Source organism: Haliaeetus leucocephalus, unplaced genomic scaffold, assembly GCF_000737465.1.
Source record: "Haliaeetus leucocephalus isolate CR32 unplaced genomic scaffold, Haliaeetus_leucocephalus-4.0 Scaffold616, whole genome shotgun sequence".
Taxonomy (NCBI): Eukaryota; Metazoa; Chordata; class Aves; order Accipitriformes; family Accipitridae; genus Haliaeetus; species Haliaeetus leucocephalus.
The window spans coordinates 249591-270573 of record NW_010973052.1 but is presented as its reverse complement, the minus strand read 5'-3'; the positions used below and the strand labels follow the sequence as shown (position 1 = coordinate 270573).

At 38.4% G+C, this 20983-nt stretch overlaps 1 protein-coding gene across 1 annotated transcript in view; it reads left to right on the top strand.

The window, feature by feature from the left end:
• Nucleotides 1–20983, top strand: part of KIAA1377 (KIAA1377 ortholog) — a 43070-nt gene that overhangs the window by 380 nt on the left and 21707 nt on the right. The window contains exons 2-5 of the mRNA XM_010578256.1: nucleotides 788–913; nucleotides 12515–12660; nucleotides 13934–14039; nucleotides 19569–19767. Of these exons, the coding sequence (XP_010576558.1) occupies nucleotides 788–913; nucleotides 12515–12660; nucleotides 13934–14039; nucleotides 19569–19767 (577 nt within the window). The remainder of the gene's footprint in view (nucleotides 1–787; nucleotides 914–12514; nucleotides 12661–13933; nucleotides 14040–19568; nucleotides 19768–20983) is intronic.

Below are 20983 nucleotides of genomic sequence, written 5' to 3'. Positions count from 1 at the left end.
TGGGGTAGGGGGGGTGATGAGGAGGCGCCCGCCCCGCACTGTCCCGCCGTCAGGGGTCGCCTCAGGGGTGGCTTGAGATAAAACTCGTACGTTGGGTTTTTTAAACGGCTGTAGAAGAGTTGACTTCTCAGACAACTTCGCAGTTTTCTTGTTTTCCCTCTTCTAAGAGGTACTGCCATTGGGAATTGTGTTTTCCATCCGAACTTGGGGATCCTTATTTTCTTGAATTTAACTAATAAGAAATACGGACACAAGTTCTAAGCTTCACCTGTACAGTGCTACTTAAATCATTACTGACATGAGGCAGGACTGGTGGTGCTCTGTGGAGAGCTTTTATCCAGTGGTATTAATGAATTTCAGTGTAAACAACTAATCCTTTAGATGGGAGGGGGGCTGTTTTCACTGTTGAAAGGTCTTCCCTGTGATACATGTATCCATGTTACAGATTTAGATAACACAAAGATGTCTCTTCAAATAAAAATAATAAAGGTGAGATTTTTCATCTGCTGATACCATGAAAGATGAGTGCAAAGCCTCTGTTAAAATCACTGTAAACAGTAAAATGCAATTACATTTTTTTCTGGATGAACATAAAGTTAGCTATGACTATAATATACAATTATGGGACCAACTGTTGTGTACTTAGTCAAAAGGCATATCAGCATTTTGTATCTCATGCATAAAGTTTGCCCTTTCCCAAAAAGGTATATAAAGTCAGTCAAACAGGCTATTATATCTTTTAATGAGCTGTTTAATACAGTTTCCATTGTCCTTAACACAATACTAGGGATAGAGCTTTAACATTTCATTTTGAATGGGATTTAGAAGAAGAACGTCGGGCATTGAAAGAAGATCAAAAAATATGTCGGAGTAGGGCACAGAAATACTTGGTAGAGACAAACAGAAGAAGAAGGTAAGTAAGTAGCATTCCTCTGGTGGGAGATTGTAAAAAAAAAAGACTCAAAACCTTGAAACAGCTCAATATATTTCTACTATTTGCATGTTCACTTTGTTAAATAGCCTCACTGCTTTGTTCTGGAGGAATCTAGGCTGAAAAGTTTCACCAATCTGGTTTCTTGCTGTAGGACAAATCAAATACAAAAAGAACAGTATTCTGATTCACTTGCTACTTTTTGGAAACTCACTGTAGTCACCTCTTACTGTATAACGTAAAGGTAAGTAGCTCTTTCATCTTGTGGCTCTGATCTGCATTTCTAGTATTCTGGTTTTTAGTAGCTTCAATGGATGTGTGAAAAATGCATTCAGATGTACAGTACAGGTCAGCAGGCAGGCAGTTGCTGTTGCCTTCTGAAGTGTATGCTTTTCTGTCTGCATGGCATAACAGCTGCACAGTATACCCTACACGGTGGGGCTTTGCGCCCCCACTTCCCAATAAACACCGTGCAAAGTCTTTCTAGTACAGGATTGTATTTATGATAAAGTTATTCTGTATTGACATTTTAAACAGATCTTTGAATATTCTGTCTTTCTGCATACATGAGAATGCAAAGTCATGAAATATTCTGTGATAAATGGATTAAGTAATTTATACACTGAGATGTTTCAGTGAAGTGCTGTAAGTAGTTTAATAGGCATAGGGGGCTTTTCCCTAGCATTGAGGTCATGCTTGCACACACAGGAGACTCCGCTGTGTATACTGCAGAGGTAGATGGGTTCCTCCTTGCAAGCCCCCAGCCTCAAGACCAGGTTCTTCTGCCTAGTGTTAACTCATTAATGTTCATCTCCCATAGTTCCCATATCAGATGATTTCTGTTGGACAATGTTTACTTATTGAAATGTGTTGATAACTCATACGAGAGGCAGTAGATATTGTTTATACTGCAATTTTAGCTTGACGGTATGTGCTGTCAGCATATTTTGAAATGTAAAGAAAAATGGAAAAGGAAATATAATCACCTGGGAGTGATTAAAGACTGTGCAACCCACAGCCTTTGCAGATAATAAGCTGAGTCTCAGCTGAAAAATTAAATACCTTATTTGGTTTTCTGGAACAGTACCACTGTAACACTATGCATCTCAGATGAACACTGTTTATTGTATTACTGGTCTTGAAATATTATACTCTAATATAAAAGCAAATACCAGACAGCCTGCGTACTTTTGACAGACTGGTGTAGTTAAACTAATACTCGTTGATACATAAATACATTTCCATATGTATTTCATTGCAGCCTTAAGAAACACAGTATAAATCCAAGTTACTCAGGTGACCCAGTTAAAAATTTAGGTATGGTATTCATAAAATGAAATTGTTTCCATTTGTGATAATTGAGAATGCCATAACTATAAGCATAATAAGCAGTTCAAATGGAAGTCTATGGTGACAAGTCTTCCCCTAATAACTGAAAAGGAGTTAGTTGTCTAATGTTAGAAAGGCATAAGTGCATACAGTATTAATAAGCTGTGAAATATAATTCAAAATTAAAGGTCATTGCATATAAAGAGGAAAGTAATTTGGAAATAAAAAGTTCCTTGAAACTGAATTTTTTTTCCTGACAGTTATGTAGGTAGGAAGCGATTGATCAACCATCAGGTCATGTCTCAAATCTATGTATGAGCCAAGATCCATTAGCTTTGTAACACATGTAAAGGCGTTAGCTATGATGATGGTTTCTCAAGGGTAGCATGACTTCCTTAAGCTTCACATTCTCACCTGGCAGCAGCCTAAATTCTCCCTGACAGGGCTTACAGGCATGTATCAGAAGTTATTCTTGGCACTGCTGGTCTATAATTTCAAAACTGAAATTGTTTCTTTCATATTTTTTTTTTCAACATATGGAGAGTAGACATGAGTGCACTGTGAAGTATGACAGTCTGTTTTCTACTTCTAACCTTCACACAAAATGGTTAAGGTTGGAAGGGACCTCTTGAGATCATCTGGTCCAACTGCCCTGCTCAAGCAGGGCCACCTAGAGCTGGTTGCCCAGGACCAGCTTTTGAGCATCTCCAAGGGTGGAGACTTCACAACCTTGCTGGGCAGCCTGTGCCAGTGCTTGGCCATACTTACAGTAAAAAAAAAAAGCATTTTCTGACGCTCAGAGGGAACCTCCTGTGTTTCAATTTGTGCCTGTTGCCTCTGGTGCTGGCACTGGGCACTGCTGAAAAGAGCCTGGCTCCATCCTTTTGCACCCTCCCTTCAGGTATTTATAGACATTAATAAGATCTTCCCTGAGCCTTCTCTTCCCCAGGCTGGACAGTCCCAGCTCTTTCAGCCTTTCCTCATAGGAGAGATTCTCTAGTCCCTTCATCATCTTCGTGGCCCTTTGTTGGACTCTCTCCAGTATGTCCATGTCTCCATGGTACTGAGAAGCCTAGAACTGGTCATAGAATCATAGAATCATTTAGGTTGGAAAAGACCTTCAAGATCATCAAGTCCAACCATTAACCATGCCCACTAAACCATGTCCTGAAGTACCCCGTCCACTCGCTTTTTGAATATCTCCAGGGATGGTGACTCAACCACTTCCCTGGGCAGCCCATTCCAATGTTCGACAACCCTCTCAGTAAAAAAATTTTTCCTAATATCTAACCTAAATCTCCCTTGCCTCAACTTGAGGTCATTTCCTCTTGTCCTACCTCCAGCCACCTGACAGAAGAGACCAGCACCCACCTCACTATAACCCCCTTTCAGGTAGTTGTAGAGAGTGATAAGGTCCCCCCTCAGCCTCCTCTTTTCTAGACTAAACAGCCCCAGTTCCCTCAGTCGCTCCTTATAAGGCTTGTGCTCCAGGCCCCTCACCAACTTGGTTGCCCTCCTCTGAACATGCTCAAGCACCTCAATGTCTTTCCTGTAGTGAGGGGCCCAAAACTGAACACAGGACTCGAGGTGCGTCCTCACCAGTGCCGAGTACAGGGGAACAACCACCTCCCTGTTCCTGCTGGCCACACTATTTCTTATACAGGCTAGGATGCGATTGGCCTTCTTGGCTACCTGGGCACACTGCTGGCTCATATTCAGCCGGCTGTCAACCAGCACACCCAGGTCTTTTTCTGCCGGGCAGCTTTCCACCACTCTTCCCCAAGCCTGTAGCGTTGCATGGGGTTGCCGTGACCAAAGTGCAGGACCCGACACTTGGCCTTATTGAACTTCATACGATTGGCCTCAGCCCATCGATCCAGCCTGTCCAGATCTCTTTGTAGAGCCTCCCTACCCTCAAGCAGATCGACCCTGCCTCCCAACTTGGTGTTGTCTGCAAACTTGCTGAGGGTGCACTCAATCCCCTCATCCAAATCATCGATAAAGATATTAAACAGAACAGGGCCCAACACTGAGCCCTGGGGAACACCACTTGTGACCCGCCGCCCACTGGATTTCACCCCATTCACCACAACCCTCTGGGCTCGGCTATCCAGCCAGTTTTTCACCCAGTGAAGAGTGCACCCATCCAGGCCACGAGATGCCAGTTTCTCAAGGAGTATGCCATGAGAGACAGTGTCAAAGGCCTTGCTGAACTCCAGCTGTGGCCTCACCAGGGCTGAGCAGAGGGGAAGGATCACCTCCCTCCACCTGCTGGCAACGCTTTGCCTAATGCAGCCCAGGACACCACTGGCCGCCTTTGCAGCAAGGGCCCATTGCTGGCTCATGTACAACCTGGTGTCCACCAGGACCCCCAGGTCCTTTTCTGCTGGTCTGCTTTCCAGCTGGGTGGCCCCCAGCACATGCTGGTGCCTGGGGTTGTTCCTCCCCAGGGGCAGGAGTTTGTACTTCCTCTTGTTCAACTTCATAATGTTCCTGTCAGCCCATTTCTCCAGCCTGTGGAGGTCCTTCTAGATACCAGGACAACTCTCTGGTGTACCAACCACACTTTTCAGTTTGGTGTCGTCTGTAAACTTGCTGAGAGTACAGTCTGCCCCATCATCCAGATAATTTTTGATCAACAGCCAGCTGAATATGAGCTGGCAGTGTGCACAGGTGGCCAAGAAGGCCAATAGCATCCTGGCTTGTATCAGAAGTAGTGTGGCCAGCAGGACTACAGAAGTGATCATCCCCCTGTACTCGGCATTGGTGAGGCTGCACCTCGAATACTGTGTTCGGTTTTGGGCCCCTCATTATGAGAAAGACATTGAGGTGCTGGAGCGTGTCCAGAGAAGGGCAACGAAGCTGGTGAAGGGTCTAGAGCACAAGTCTTATGAGGAGCGGCTGAGGGAACTGGGGTTGTTTAGTCTGGGGAAAAGGAGGCTGAGGGGAGACCTTGTCACTCTCTACAACTACCTGAAAGGAGGTTGTAGTGAGGTGGGGGTTGGTCTCTTCTCCCAAGTAGTGAGCAATAGGACAAGAGAAAATGGCCTCAAATTGCACCAGGGGAGGTTTAGCTTGGATGTTAAGAAAAATTTCTTTACTGAAAGGGTTGTCAAGCATTGGAACAGGCTGCCCAGGGAAGTGGTTGAGTCACCATCCCTGGAGGGATTTAAAAGACGTGTAGATGTGGCACTTAGGGACATGGTTTAGTGGTGGACTTGGCAGTGTTAGGTTTGCAGTTGGACCCAATGATCGTAAAGGTCTTTTCCAACTTAAATGATTCTGTGATTCTATGATTAATGAATATGTTAAGCAGGACTGGGCCCAGTATTGACCCCTGGGGAACACCACTAGGTACTGGCCTCCAACCAAACTTTGTGCCACTAATTGCCACCCTCTGGGCCTGGCCATTCAGGCAGTTTTCAGTCCACTTCCCTGTCTGCTAATCCAGCCTGTACATCAAAAGCTTGTCTACAAAGATCTTACAGGAGACAGTATCAATAGCCTTAGTGAAGTCCACAGAGACAATATCTACTGCCCCCCTCTCATCTACCAAGCCAGTCATTTCTTTGCAGAAGTTTATCAAGTTGGTCAAACATGACCAAATTTAATGTCAACCTCAAATTTATAAAGCCTCTGCTGAAAAGTCATAGCAGTGAATTCCCTTTAGCAAATAGATCTAGGGAAGATATAGCAGAGCTTCTTCTCTCTTCTCAATCTTGTGTCATTTAGGTTCATTGTGTTGCATTGTGGAGGAAAACTTTTCTGTGGGGTTTTTTTGGTGTTTTTTGAAGAACCACCATTCGTCCACCTTTAAACAAGGTTATACCAAGGCTGAGTCCAAGTATGATAGCCCCTAGTGCCCAGAACTTTTTAAGCTAATGAGAACTGCATATACAGAGAGCTTGCAGATTATCTTCTCTTTTCAACCTTTTCCAAATGTACTTGTAATGAAATTTCCCTGATAGTGTTGTATTGATCTGTTGTCAATACCTCTAAAATGCAGCAGCTTCAGAATTAAAAATACTCAACTTCTGACAAGATGTGCTCAGTTAATTGGTTTATTAGTAAAAGACAAAAACATCCCTTGCTCAGAAAAGAGTAAGTATAGCTTTGGAAAGCAAAATCTCAGTAGCTTAACTCACAGATCTTTTTCAAAGTGAATACTTAGAGGAACCCATATTCCTATCTGATGCCATCAGTTTCTTTGCATCTCTTGTACTGACCAAGCTCCTTAGTTTTGTGTTAACAGCAGTACTTCAACACAGCGAAAAAACAGCCTACTGGTTATCTTTACACAAGTTCCCTGAGTATCAAGAAAGTAATTCCTTTATTGTCTCACTGATATGTGAAGTTGCGATTTCAAGGTCAGCTTAAGAATTAAATATGCTCTGGGGCAGTAGCTGACAGATATTTTGTTTAAATAACAGTATTCTGGAAATAAGAGCTACTGACTAAGCACATACTTGATGTAAATGAATAGGATATCATATTTTGTGTTTATATACCCCACTACTTTCTAAATACCAGCTGCCGATTTACTGGGGACAGTAGCCTTCCTGCTGTTATTGCTCAATGCAAAACGGGCATCCCATTTTACTGTGATGTTACTGTCTACAGGTAGTTTGTTCATTCCGGAAATGCAATTGTCTATGTGCATTTTTAAATGAACCTTACAGTCAGCTGTCTTGGTTCAGTGTTTTGAAGTGCCTTGAAATCTGAATAGCTAATCCAGCTGTTGTAATTGGGGAAGGAAATACTTTCCCAATTTATCAGTTTCCAATCTATTCCCATTGTTACTGTTTTTCAAAACTACTTTATTTTCAACATATGCACAAGCTTTGTGCTCCACCTACTGGCTGATTATCATTGATTATTTAACAAAAGCTCTTTAAATTATTCATCAGTGTTGTTGATAGAGAATGAACAGCAGTTCAGTGCCAGAAATAGGAGAAAAATGTTAGCACTTGGTAAACAGAGAGGGCAAAGTGTTAAGAATTTTGTATTGCTTTCTACATCAGAGTGAATCTGTGAAAAGTAGTGGTCACTGTAACCATGTAGACCTGAAATACAGTGTGCCATTTCTGGTAACGGGCCATAGGGTTGTGCTGAATTTGCAAGGCCTCAGGACAGATGCTTGCCAAGCTTGCTCTCTCTGAACTTTTCTTGACCTGCCTGCAGCTTTGTTTTTCTTGGTTTAGCTGCAACAACAATTTCTCTAATTGACCAGGTGTCTGTGGCTAATTTATTTTGCCTTTGTTTATCTTTTTATGCTATGACCATAGTTTTATATAGATAGCAGTAACAAGCAGTTATTCTATGTAGAGAATGAGATATTTATGACTAACATAATGATACAGTGTAGGGAAATACAGGCCTGGTATGATAGCAGAGGCCTTGAGACCTGGAGGTGCAGGATGCGGCGTAGAGGAGTACAGGGAGGGGATGATAAGAGATGCCGCACAGGCTTGGCACTGGAGACCCCACAGCTGTAAACAACTCACTGATAGTTGGTTAAAGAAATGCAGACCTAGATCTAACAAAACTGGCTTTAGGGCTAACAAAGAGAACAAAAGAATAGTATGTAATATATGTAAAAGGCACCATGTATGGAATATTTGGAGGTACTGTGGACCTGCAGATTGATGAAGAAGGAGCAAAGGTGTAAAAGCATGTTAGAAAATGTAAAAATGACTCCAAGTGGATCCTGAGATGAGGAAGAAGAAAGCATTAACATGAACATCATATTGTTCCTGGTGAAGGGACTTCAGATACTGACAGCTCACCATAACATCCCAGCACCACCAGAATGAAACTACCAGCCTTGGGATGGCAGAAGAGCAATGGAAGTGTGAGCATCAGGAAAAGGGGTAGAAATTCAATGTGTGAATAACAGTTCAACTGGTTTATCACTGTTATTGACGCTTTCTCTGTATAGAAGTATTCTAACTGTATTTTTCAGTAACAGTTATATCTGGATTAATAATTATTAGACTTTTAAGATTTGAATTATGCTAACAGAAAAATTCTTGGCTTTATATAAGGTGTGCTTGCATTTTGCCTATAAACAAGATTTGGAGTGTAAAAACTGGTGGATACTGTGGGCAGCCCTCCTGTGAACCTTTGGGGCATTCTGGAGGACAGCCCTCTGTGAGCCCTTATGGCATTGTAAGGGTTGGTCCTTCTGAAGCCCTTACAGCAATTTCGGTCTGTCCTTTTGTATTCAGCATACGATAATCAAAGATGGGGGAATAGAGTTAATATGTGTTCCTACGGTCCTGGAAAGTATCTTGCTTAAAGAAAAAAATTGATCTATGGGCAACGTCCGCAGATCTTTTTAGGGATATCAGGTGTGTTTCCTGTTTGATCATGAAGGGGATTTTGAGTGTGACGCCCCATTCTTGAATTTTCTTGATCTTGCTGTAGTCATTAAGTATATGAATACCCTCCTACCTGAATTTTAAAATTACTGTGCACTGATTTGCAAACATGATATGGCAATGAATGAATAATATCAACTCAGTATCAAAAGGTTTATTTCATAGCATTCCATATGCACTGTATATATTCCTTGTTTTAATTTTCATCCAAGGTAGTAGCAAGTATTTAGTCCACCTGGGAATGTAGCATCCATCACTTCATTGTGAAGATAATTTAATAAAATTAACCAGGAAATAGTTCCACCATCTAGTCATACTGTTTTTAACATAAAAATACCTTCCACATACTGTCTGTATATGTGAAACTGCTAAATATTTTAAGTTTCATATTCCAAATTCACTATAAACATTTTGGCAGCCGTTTCAAAAATTGCTGCACCGCTGGGTTGTTTATAGTAGACAGAAAAACTGGGTTAAAAAAACACCGGTCAGGAAATTCTTCTGCTAACTCTCCATCTTAAAGCCATAGTCTTTTGCCAATGTTACATCTGTGATATGAACCTAAGCTGGTGGCTTAAGGAGAGTGGATGAAAAAACATTTGCTTGAACTATTTTTCTATAAGATGTCAATTTGCATTTGTAAAATTATTTATTTTACATAATGCAGCTGGGTGTCACAATTTACATTCTGTGAAGTCAAGAAGTTAATGATGCAGGCTTCACTGAATATCTTTAATGCATTTCCTTACATTTAATATAAGATCCTTTTTCTTCCTCATGTCTTAATCCAAACCAAATACTGATCATGATGAGCTGTGGTGAAAAAGACCGCTTGCATCAGCATTTGGACTTGCCCATTTCCAGCTATACGGAACAACACTCTTTTTTTTGTGCCAGTTATTAGGAATGTGGAAGAGTGGAGCTAAGTCATGCTCCAAAATAATTTTTTAAATAAATAAATAAATAAAAACTCTGTCAGAATTTACTCTTTCCTTTTTGGAGTTATACACTGGAATTACTCCAGGTGCAAAGTTGTAGAATTTCCCACATGTCTGGATTTAACAACTACAGTTCAACTAAAGGCCTTCTTGAGCAACTTCTAGAAATATTAAGGGGATCAAGAAGAATGTGTTTAAAGTACTTACTAGGATAAGCAAGTCTGTTTCCTCTGTTGTGATTTCCTATTTCTTTAGTCAGGATAAAGATGTCAAATATTGCAGATTTCCATATCAGATTTTAATGTGAGTGAAATACAGGAATACTGAAAGTTTACAATGAACTTTAGTTCTATTTTTTAGTTTTAACTTCTGGATTGTATGAACAATTAAAGTTCCTGTGAAATTTTAAGCAAATTGCAATAAGACATTTTATGTGGATAGAGTTCTCTGCAGATTTTTTCTATTTTTGGATAACTGCTTGTCTGGCTTCACCTCATGCCTCAAGTGAAGCCATTCCTGCTTGCTGACAAACTGAAGTTTGCAAATGAAACTTGCACTGTTGGGATCATATTTTAATTTAATTGTTTCTCTTTGCATAAGTCGATCTTCTGTCGTATCCTTCATTTGAAGCTGTAAAGTTTTATAACTTCATCTCTAGAAGAAGGGTTACCTTGAATTGTAGAAATTCACCTGGATTTTTGAAAGTGTAACTGTTAAGTGTCATTTGCAATAAACAGGTTGTTAAAATAAGATGTAAGCTACTCTCTGTATATGTTACAGGATGTCGTCTCAGCAGTTCTTGTGCTCCAAGACAATTGTGAGGAATACTGTTGCTGGGACATCTGGAGCTTTCTGGGGGGAATGTACTTCCAAAGTAGAAGCAGTAATTGCTTATGTTGTTTACTGGCATTTTGATTTCTGACCTTGGAGAACATTGATCCAGAGTGCTACATACATTAGCAAAAGCAGTGGATCCTTTTGCACATTTTGTCTCTCTTCTTGCTTTTGGCTTTTCCTATGCTCCAGCACTGTCTTTCTTGAGCTTAACATTGATAGTTCTGGAGGTGTAGTACTGAAGAAAGGAAGATCAGATGTTACACAACTTCTATTTCCCCTTATGATACAGGGAGGCGTTTTAAGGTGCACTTGTAATGATGGCAGGAATGCAAGTACATAGTCTTTGAGATTTAAGGTTTGAATAGCTTCATGGAATCTGTTTACAGTGCATTTCCACTTAAATCTAAAAAAGTATCTATTTTTTCTTCAGTTTCTATTAATGAAATGCAATAATTTGTCCATAAAATTGGGAAATCTCAGTCATTAGTTTCAGTATATTTTGACAACCATGCATATATGAATTTTCAAAATACTGAAAGTTCCTTATGTCTCTCTCTGCTATGCTTTGGCTTCCAAGTGGATTAAAGTGGATATTCCTGCAAAAGTGTGTACTTGGGAATTAGCTGGCAATTTTCCTATTTTTTTAGTATTGTGCAATTACAGCCTTTAGACTTTCTAAAATAAAAAGTACCTATTTCAAATTATTTTTCTTTGTTTTCACTAGTGATCAGTTAGTACTTTGAAGGGATACTAGGGAGGGTCAAGTTGAATATTTCAGTTTGAACTTTTTTCTTGAAAAGCAAACAGAAGAATAACTAAAATAGCTTGAGTTAAGGACTAGCTTTGTTAAGTAGCAGCTTTGCTCCATTAAGCAAGAAGATCTATGAAGCAACTGCAAGTGATTAAAATTATGGGAATGTATCTTATTGTGATGAGAGAAACAAAGAACAAATGGTTAAACATTACTACCTTTCTTTCCACTAATGCTGGCTAGGAATGGGACCCTGCTTAGCGTACTAGTGACCTGTCAAATCACATTTCTAACACACAGAGAACTTTAAAGATGGGAAGCTCCCAGTTGTGAACCTTGCATGGCAGGCTTCAGAAGTTTAATTTGAAAAGTATTACTTTTACAGTATTACTGTATTTAGAATAGAATGTTTCCAGGGATGGGGCATCTACCACCTCTCTAGGCAACCTGTTCCAGTGTTTCATCACCCTCTTTGTAAAAAATTTCTCCCTTATATCTACTCTAAATCTACCTTCTTTTGGTTTAAATATAACTTGCCTACATAGGCACTGTGCCAATAAATTTACTGGATATAGTTCACTAAAAGAGCTAGTTTAAGTTTGTCAGTAAAAGTTGATGATTTTGTCATCAGGAATAAAAATTCCACATAGCTTCATCAAGCTTGCGCCTACCGAAGGAAAGCTGATGACGGTTGTTTTCGATTAGAGCCTCCTTTGCTTTCCAGCCAGTAGAAGGACATGTTTAACATATTTAACAAGTGATTCTGTCAATCATAGTTTCACATTACTGTTTTATCCCATTTTGTGCTACTAATCTGATTGTCTTTCAGGAAGCTTCTCAACCACTAGAAGTTGATACTAACTCTTACATACTGATATGTAAAAGCTGTAGTTCCTTTGCATTATTTCTAAATAACAACTTTAAAACTGTTACTATTTCTCCGACAGCTCATGAAAGGCACACACACAGAGCATTTGCAGTTCACCTTCCTATTGATCTGCCCACTGTGATACATTTACATGGTAATGTAAAGACTGTGGTGAAAGTCACATTGGTGACAAGAACTGGTTGAGTCTGCATGTTAATTCACATATAAGAAAGAATAAAAACTCTGGTTGAGGCTAAAAAATAAAAATGTTATGGTGTGTCTCTTCTTCACCACCCACTGTCCCATTTACATTCAGACAAACCATAAAAATCCAGCTGTGCTGAAGTTTATAGTATTTAATTTATGCACAAGCAAGCTTTTGTACTAAAATTGCAGATTGATAAGCAAGTGAGTTACTAATATTTTGGTAAATGTAATTAGAAAACAAAGGGATCATCTACTTTTGCTTCTTAAATACAGAGCCTTTGAAGAAAGACAGAAGCAAGAAGAAGAAAAAGAACAAAGATTTAGAGAACAAGTTCTGCAGCAGAGGAAAATCAAACTTCAGGAAGCAACTGATAAGTTCCAGCGTGCTCATCTGGCTTTTTCTCAGCACAAGCAAATAGGTTTGGAAATTAAAATTTAACCATTATTCACAATACAAATGTTTTTCTATTAATAGAATATAATTGAGGCAAACAGAACAATTGACCACTCAAATTAATTTAATTCATATAAGCAAAACTTAACTGACAAGAAGCTCAGGTCTGATACGACAAAATTGAGTAGAGGGAATTAGAAAAAACAACATTCTTTTTCTAAAAATTGTATGGGATTCCCCCACTTTTTCCACTGTAGTGTGCTTGTTGCTTACAATACTATGCTTTCACAGCTGGCTGTTGGGTGTTACAAAACCACTGAATGTTACTAGGATAGTATAACGATCTGCTATTTGAACCCCAAATATGAAATATTGAAGAATGTGCATTTTGTTTATCATTAAGTAAAAGCAGTCCTAGCATATATTAATGTATTACATAACTTTTGCTGAATTAGTCAGCTTTTTAAGCTGTTCTCTTGCTGCTGGGAAGTAATGATCACTTCAACTCAGTTCCTGCTTTCTTGGAATCAGTGCAGATTGGCAGGAGTTTTTAATAGCATCAGCCAAGTCTGATTTCCAGTTAACTTTCCAGTGTTGAAACTCTTAAGATATGGTATATTACTTAGGTATTCTTTAACAGATTTACTCTCCCAACTGCAATTGTGCCAACTGTGAGGTAATGTCTCTAACTTCAAGATCAAATGTCAGATTAAAATAACAAAATAGAACAGTACTGGTCTAGGGCTTCTTCATAGCTCTACTGACAGCCCAGACTGTGTAGCAATATAATGAATCACTATTTTTTTTCTTGGTTTTTCTTTATAGCAATTCTGCTGCTGCCACTTTCTACCCTATTTTTACTTACTTGAAAGAGGCAACACCTTGTGCCTGTCTGGACTCTTTCTTTCTCCACTGATTTGATTATTAAGTTACAATTTGGCCTCTGTAAAATATCTGCAAGCCATAACTTTGGCTTAGTGCATGAGCAGAATAATCATAATGTAAAAACAAAGTTAGTGCTAGATTTCTTAACCTCCTACTTATCCAACAGTGCAGTCTAAAACCAGATAGCAAAACTGTTGAATACATGTGTTACTGTAAACACTTAAATAGACTGGGGTTTTTTTTCAGAGGAGCTAGAGATGTCCCAGCATGTCTAACAATGCTAAACCACCCAGTTTATTGTAACAGTCTAGATTTAAGCTTCCAAATTCAGAAACTTAACCAAACTGTGTGTGGTAAAATATTCCAATTTTTAAAATATTTTTTCCATTGTGTTTTTTACTCTATCCCTCTAGTCCAGACAAAAGCAGCTTTTCAGTTAGAAGAAGCTCTTGAACAAATTAAAGGATCAGTTTTAACACCAGGACTGTGCTTCCCCAGCAGAAACAGAACCAACTTCAGGTAAGCATTTCTGTTTACTCTGATGATCAAAGGAAGTAGATTGCTTAGTGTATTCAATAAACAGCAGACAATTACTCTTCAAGAAATTGTTGACCATTTCTCTTGTAGCAAAGAAAACATTTCTGTGAACTGTTCCAATGAAACATGAAACATCCTTGAGTTGTTTGTGTCCATTTGGTAAAACAGCAGAGGAGATGACACAAACCTTTTCCCTTCAACGGAATTCTGGGAATAGTCAGGGTTAACCCGGTTTCCATTCAGTTATAGCTTGACTCAGATTGCCATAGTTATCAAATCATCTGATGTTCCATGAATTATAAAGTATTTTGTCTAGATGATTTCTTATTCTCATCCAGATTTTTTCCTTTTGACTTTCAAGGATAGTTTAGTTTGTACGCTCATCCCATGATCTTATCTTCTTTCCAGCTGTCATTCCTTTAAATTTCTCATCCTCTATATGTATCTTAAGCATCCTGATAACAATTTTGCCTGCAATTTCATTTTATATCACATACAATTTGAATTCCATACTTTTCACTCTACCCAAGCACTTTTTCTAAGATACCATGACTTATCACAGAATGTTTCTTCATGCACAATTTATCTATCATCTGCTGTATTTGATACTCCTTCCTGATTATCTCCTCCCTAATCTCTCATTTCTTTGATGTTTCAGTTCAGGAGGTTTGTTGTTGTTGTTATTGTTGTTGCTTTTGTTATTACTATTATTATAATTATTTTCTGCATGCTGTAAATTGTACACATGTTCAGAATAGAGATAAATTCCGTCTAAAAGGGGTCTCCCTACTTTTGAGCTTCGATGTGTTCTTCGTTGTGATGTCAATATTCAGTTTGATTACACATCTACTGCTGATTAATACATGTTTGCAGGAAATAAACTGGGTGATTGACAAAATATTTTATACCTCTGAGAACTACATACTCATGCTATCTGCCAGTCAACATGCATATAGTTCTGTAGCTACTACACTGGGTTAACATAATGAAGGAGGATTGCAGCCATAAATAGAAACAAACAAAAAATCTACCTACTAAATATAAGTTGAAATGATGGTGAAAAAATGTAGATGTTTCTGAACTCTGCCTCAGGGTTCCTGATCGTTTTCCTCATTTCACTCAGAGGCTCACTCAAGGACAGCAGCTCAGTGCCTCTTCCCCCTGCCTTTATAATTTGTTCCTTTATTTTTCATCTTTCTTCAAACTGCTCCTTGTGCCTCAGGGGCTCACATTTTTCTCTCAGGACATCTTCAAACCATTTACCATTTCTTACAGTGTAACATTGCTGTCACTCCATATTATATTTGTATGATTTTAAAAATTCAGTATCCTGTAATAACGATAGTATGTTATTTTCCTGATTTTTGTTTTCATAACCTGATTTCCTAAGGAAATTAAATTTATACATTCATATTCTTTTACAGTTTGTGTTCCCCTAGTAACAAAATTTGAGAGAGAGCTAAGAATCTCAAAGATAATTATATTTCTACAAGTTTGAAATTGGCAATTTGGAAGGAAGAAATTATTCAAACAAGTGACCCCAGCATGAAAAAGGTTTAAAAGTTGAGTCCACATTGACCTATTGACAGGTCACAAGCCAGTTAATACAGGTAAGACAGCACATGAATATCCTGGAATCTGCCACAGAATGTGCTGCCTTTTCCCCAGCTGGTAACTAGGAAGCTTGGGTAGGAGCCATATGGGGTGGGTGAAGGACGATGTAGAGAATATTAGAGGGATGGTACTAAGGCAAAAAGAGTTAAGTTATTGCAGTACAGGCTTCTGTATAGGGGCAAGATATACAAATTAATACAAAATAAAGCTTTGCTTATTCTGATGCTAACAATTTGTCTTTCTTCCTTGTGAGAGAAAATACTCTATCCATTTTTGTCTGCATCTCACACAATACCTTACTAAGCACTGAGATTCAAACTGAATACACGCTAGGCTGCATAGATTCTTCTGGTCTGCTGCAGAAGATGTTAATGCAGGGTTGTTCCTTTTAGTTTTGGTCTGGGAGCCATAGTTTGTGTGGGTCACAAAAGTGGCATTTCTGTGGTTTTAGACTTGATTCCAAAAATTGTGCAAAATTCTCTTAGAGTGCAAATAAATTTCTTGCAAATCAGTACAGCAAAGTAAGCTTTGATACAGAAAAGCATTTTGAGAAGGTTCTCAAAGGTGAAGGTTCTTCAAAACTCACCAGTTCTGAGCTGTAAATCTTTAAAAATGTCTTATAATCCCTTTATTCAGAAATTTGGGACAGCTAATAACTAACTCAGGTGAGGTAGTAGATCCCTTTTTGTATTTCTATCTCTTCTTACACTTCTATATACACTCAAACCAAAAATCTTCTATCATCTTTAGAATTTACACTCTCTCAGAAATAGAACGTATAGAATTCATTGACAGTTCCATTTTAAAGGAAGAAATTAATACTGTATTAAGTATTCAAGATAAATATGGCTGCAGACCCAACTGGATATAGGTGAATTTTATAAGGTTCTAGAATTCTTAATGTCTATGTTTAAAAAGTTGTAAAAAATTAAATTAAGAAATGGAGACATATTACCTCCCTTTGGAGAAAGGCAAAAAATCCTGAAACACCTAATGAGTAAGAGATTTTATTCTGTGCTTGCAGTAGAGCTACTCTGCTTCTAATAAGGTTTAGTTATGAAATGCTGAAGCAAAGACTTTGGTCAACTCATTAGCCAACAGGCATTGGGATGTGTGCACATTAAGTGTGTAAATGGTGTGCTGCTCTTTGTACAAGATATATTTCCCTGTTTGTGTTTAAAAACAGTTGTATTTGATTAGGTTCAGTCTTGGGATAGAAGCTTAATTATGACAAATCAAAAATGTTATCTGAAAAAAGTTGGAATGTAGAAGCCTTTGTAAAATATAAATGGTCTCAACATCCAAATAGATATCAAGAAACTGCTCCCCCCCCCCCCCCAAAAAAAAAACCCAAAAAAACAAAAAAAAGATTTTGGGGGGCCAAGTGTATATCAGTCTGGTCCACAGTAACAAAGTCTTTAAAAGTGGATAAGTACAGAAAGTTTTTGGATAGGGAGGATATTCAAAAGAATACAGAATGCAGTTTTATGAGTTCTATAAATAAATGAGAAGTTGTTCTCCCTTTTTGCTATCAGCCATCTTATCAGAAATAATAAATTCCTTTTTAGACTCTGCAAATATATATCTCTGCTTAGGTCAGTGCAATTAAGCCAACCTTTTTGGAGTATTGTATAAAATATTCTGAAAAATAACAATCATCTTGATGGGATGAAAGTTTCCGTTTTCCATTGTCCTAAAATTGTAAGTGTTGTAATAAATACAGAAAAGGTCTCATTAGACTATTTAACCATTTGACACAGATGTACTAAAAAGAAGAGATTGATTTTAACACAGAGTATAGTTTTAGATACAGAAAGAGGATGAAACAGCTGAAGGCTGAGAAGAAGGAACTGTGGAAACTTAAGCTGAAGAAATGGAGAGGAATGAAGGAAAGGGGTTATTGAGTTTCTGTACATATATTAGACATATGGTAGCTATCTCCAGCAAGGAACAATACATGTTTCCTAGTAATGCATCTCTGCTGGATAGGCAGTAGAGGAGGAGGAGTCTGTGTACGTATTGTGTGACTGCACTGTTCAAATTTGCTCAATAGGGTTGCCAGCTGTTAATGAAGATAGCTTTGTGTCGCATGAAGTAGTCATATCGTCTTACAAGTTCCTACACTGCATATTGCCCATATATGAAAGGAACCATCATCTTCACCATCACGTTCACTGAAAATGAGGATGGGTAAAATGTGCATGGTAGATCATCTTGTCAGGCCAGATTTCAATTTAAAAAAAAGAGGGAAATATGTGGGAATATATGATTTTCACATTTAGTTGCATATAGACTAAAAGTTCACTTTTACCACAAATGTAGCTAAAAACCTTCACCTAATTTACCAACATTTAAGGGATCATGTTGATGCTGCTAAGGAACCATATATGAGAAATGCATCCTGGGAATGTTGGAAAGCATCTGCATATTAAACTGACAAAAGGTTTGGTTTGTTACTCAATCCAGTGATTGTTGAGACAAAGTATCATTTCAAATATTGGGCCTGATCAACCTGGTAAAATAAAAGCTGGATCTCCCCTTTTTGGTAAAGGTATACCCATTTTAGAAATACCTTCACTGAAAGTTTATACTGATAATCTGTTTCCAAGATCTATTCTCCTTCTACCACCATCTGTAATCATTGTGGAGTACAACAAATACTTGACCCTAAAACAGTGAGGCAGGCTTGGCTTTCTAATGATTTGTAAGGGTTATGGCTCTACTGAAGAGATGTGAGAACTCAAAGCATGGATCTGGTGAGAGATTTCTATAAGGGCCACTTTGGATATGCCAGACTAAGGCCATTTAGTGCCCTCAAACCAGGTTGGAGCCAAAAGACAGGATCAGTGTTCTTCGCTAAACTGTTCCACCTAGGCAGTCAAGCATTACTGGCAACCTGGTAATAGTTATACTTCCAGAAGACTAAAGCTTGATCTACCTATGAGCTGGTTGGTTTTGCTGTGTGGGTTATTTTTGCTTTTTTTAAGGCCTACCTTTCTTATTGCTTAAAGCTACTTGTTTCCTGTTTTTGTCATCCTTGATATCTACCTAGTTCTTGCTTCGTGTTTTCCAAAGCTTGGTTCCTATTCCTAGTGATCTTAGACAGCCTTGTTCCAGTTCTAATTGCTTTTTATTCTTCAACATATCTTGTTACACACTCCCTGCCTTCCTAGTCTCTGATTGCACATTTTCCTTGTCATTTGTCTTCACATGCTGCTTGGCTTCTTTGATTCCTGGGTGGCAACGAGCCCCACGGTTCTTGCTAATTCTCATCCTGTAGAAACCTATGGTTTCCTCTATCTTAATTTGGGCTCCCCCTGACCACTATACCCAGCTACACTAGTGACTCCAAAGATATTTTTTTTCAGATAGCAAATAAAAATTCTTTAATGTACCATATTGCTGACATTACACGTCATCAGTAGAGTTGGGCTCTCTAGATACTACAAAGCCTTCTTGCTATTTGAAGTAAGGGAATATCTGAGAGCATCGGTATATAGTTGTCCTCTATATAAGCCAACCTTATGGAAAAACAAAGGCCATTTTTCTTGTTGGTTGTTTTTTTTTAAACCAAAACCCTCCATTTTCCGTTTCTGTAAATGACCAAACTGTTGGCTGACATTTTCCAGATTAATTCAGCCTGAGGCAGTCACCCAACAACCCAATCAGAAAAGTCTGACTATTTATAAATAACAGAAGAGAAGGTTTAAAATGGAAAGTGTTGGACAGTTTTAGGTAGTACTAACAGCACCACCTGTAGTTACATATAGTACAGCTGTCCTTCACTTGCCAGGCATTTACTGATGATGTATATACTTTTGGAAAGGAACATGTTTAAAAGTGTACAGTTGATGCATAGAAATAAGCCAAAGTAATAAGTTATTTGCTTGCATCAAGAACCACAGATGACACTTCATCCTCATCAGCACCTAGAAACGGTTCTTTCCATCAGAAGCAGATTTCAGCAATGGTTGGCTGGGATAAAACAATACAAGAGAGCAGTAGAATGAACATGGATAGTAACCGACTTCTCTTCCAGAAAAATGTGAAAGAAATGCAACAACTCCTTGAAAAACAGCATCTCAGCAACTTGGAGGTATGATATTTCCATGTGATTCCTTATGTGATGGTCCTTAATTGTAATAGAAAGTTTCTTGAATGTGATAAAAATGAAAGGTCTGTTAAGCACTCTTTACCAAATAGACAACACGTGAAGGCACATTGTACTATGCCTTACCAATAGATTATTTAAAGTAAAATTATACATATCTTTCAGTAAGAAATCAGAGATCTTTAAAAATGTTTGTAAGAATATTTTCAGAAATTCTTTCAAGATGTCTCTCATGTTGTCTTTCTTTCTGTGAATGTAAGATATGTATGTCAGACTTCTTGGCTCTGAAGTAGCTAGCCTTTAGTCTATCACAGGAATCTTGTACTAGGTGCAGACTTAAATTGGCAGCTTGCAATTTACGCTTAAGTTTCTGCTTTGCTGGTTGCTACAGCTCAGCACAAAATGCTATAGCAGTGTAATTATGGTAGGTCAAATGTTGGGTTTTCTTGTTTCTTGGGGTTTTTTTTCCCAATGTGTGGTGATTTCTTAGGGATTGCCTTCAAGTTTCTTGAGGTCCTTTTTTGTCATCTTTGGAACAGATGCAGATGTTCCAGTAACAAGCCCATTAACTTTCTGCCTAAACTGTTTTTTGACCCAAAATCAGTTTCAAAAGTCACCTTAGAAACACAGTGAAAATCAAGAACTGAGCTCCAAAGTGATTTATTATAACTGCACCTTTAAATGTGATTTTAGGTCTGTCAGTGTTGTCTTTGATTTTAGAAATATTGTCTTCATGTTACATCTTTTAGAAACAAGAGGACATACTTTTGGACTCATTCTTTCATTTCTATAATATTATCTACTGGTATCTGGACTCGTGGTGTCTGAAATGACCTTGACTATGAAACACTGTCCCTTTATATTGATGATGACTAGAGGCATGGGATCATTGGTGGCAATAGAGCAAGGGCTTTTCCTTTTAATACATGTGTATGGATAACTTTTGAAAGACTGTATACAGTTCAGATATATTTCAAGTTCTTTGATATCAGTTTTTTCAGGCACATTGACCTCTGTCTTTGTACCTACTTTGTTCTGATGGTTATTCATGAGAATCTTGAGCAGCTGATGGCTGACACAGAAAATTTCACTCAACGGGAGTAAATTTCAAAAAGGTTGAGAAGACAGAAAGTACAGTTTGTACTGCAGGGTTGTTGATTAGTGTTCATTCTTATTTCCAAGCATAAAAGAAGGAGGAGCA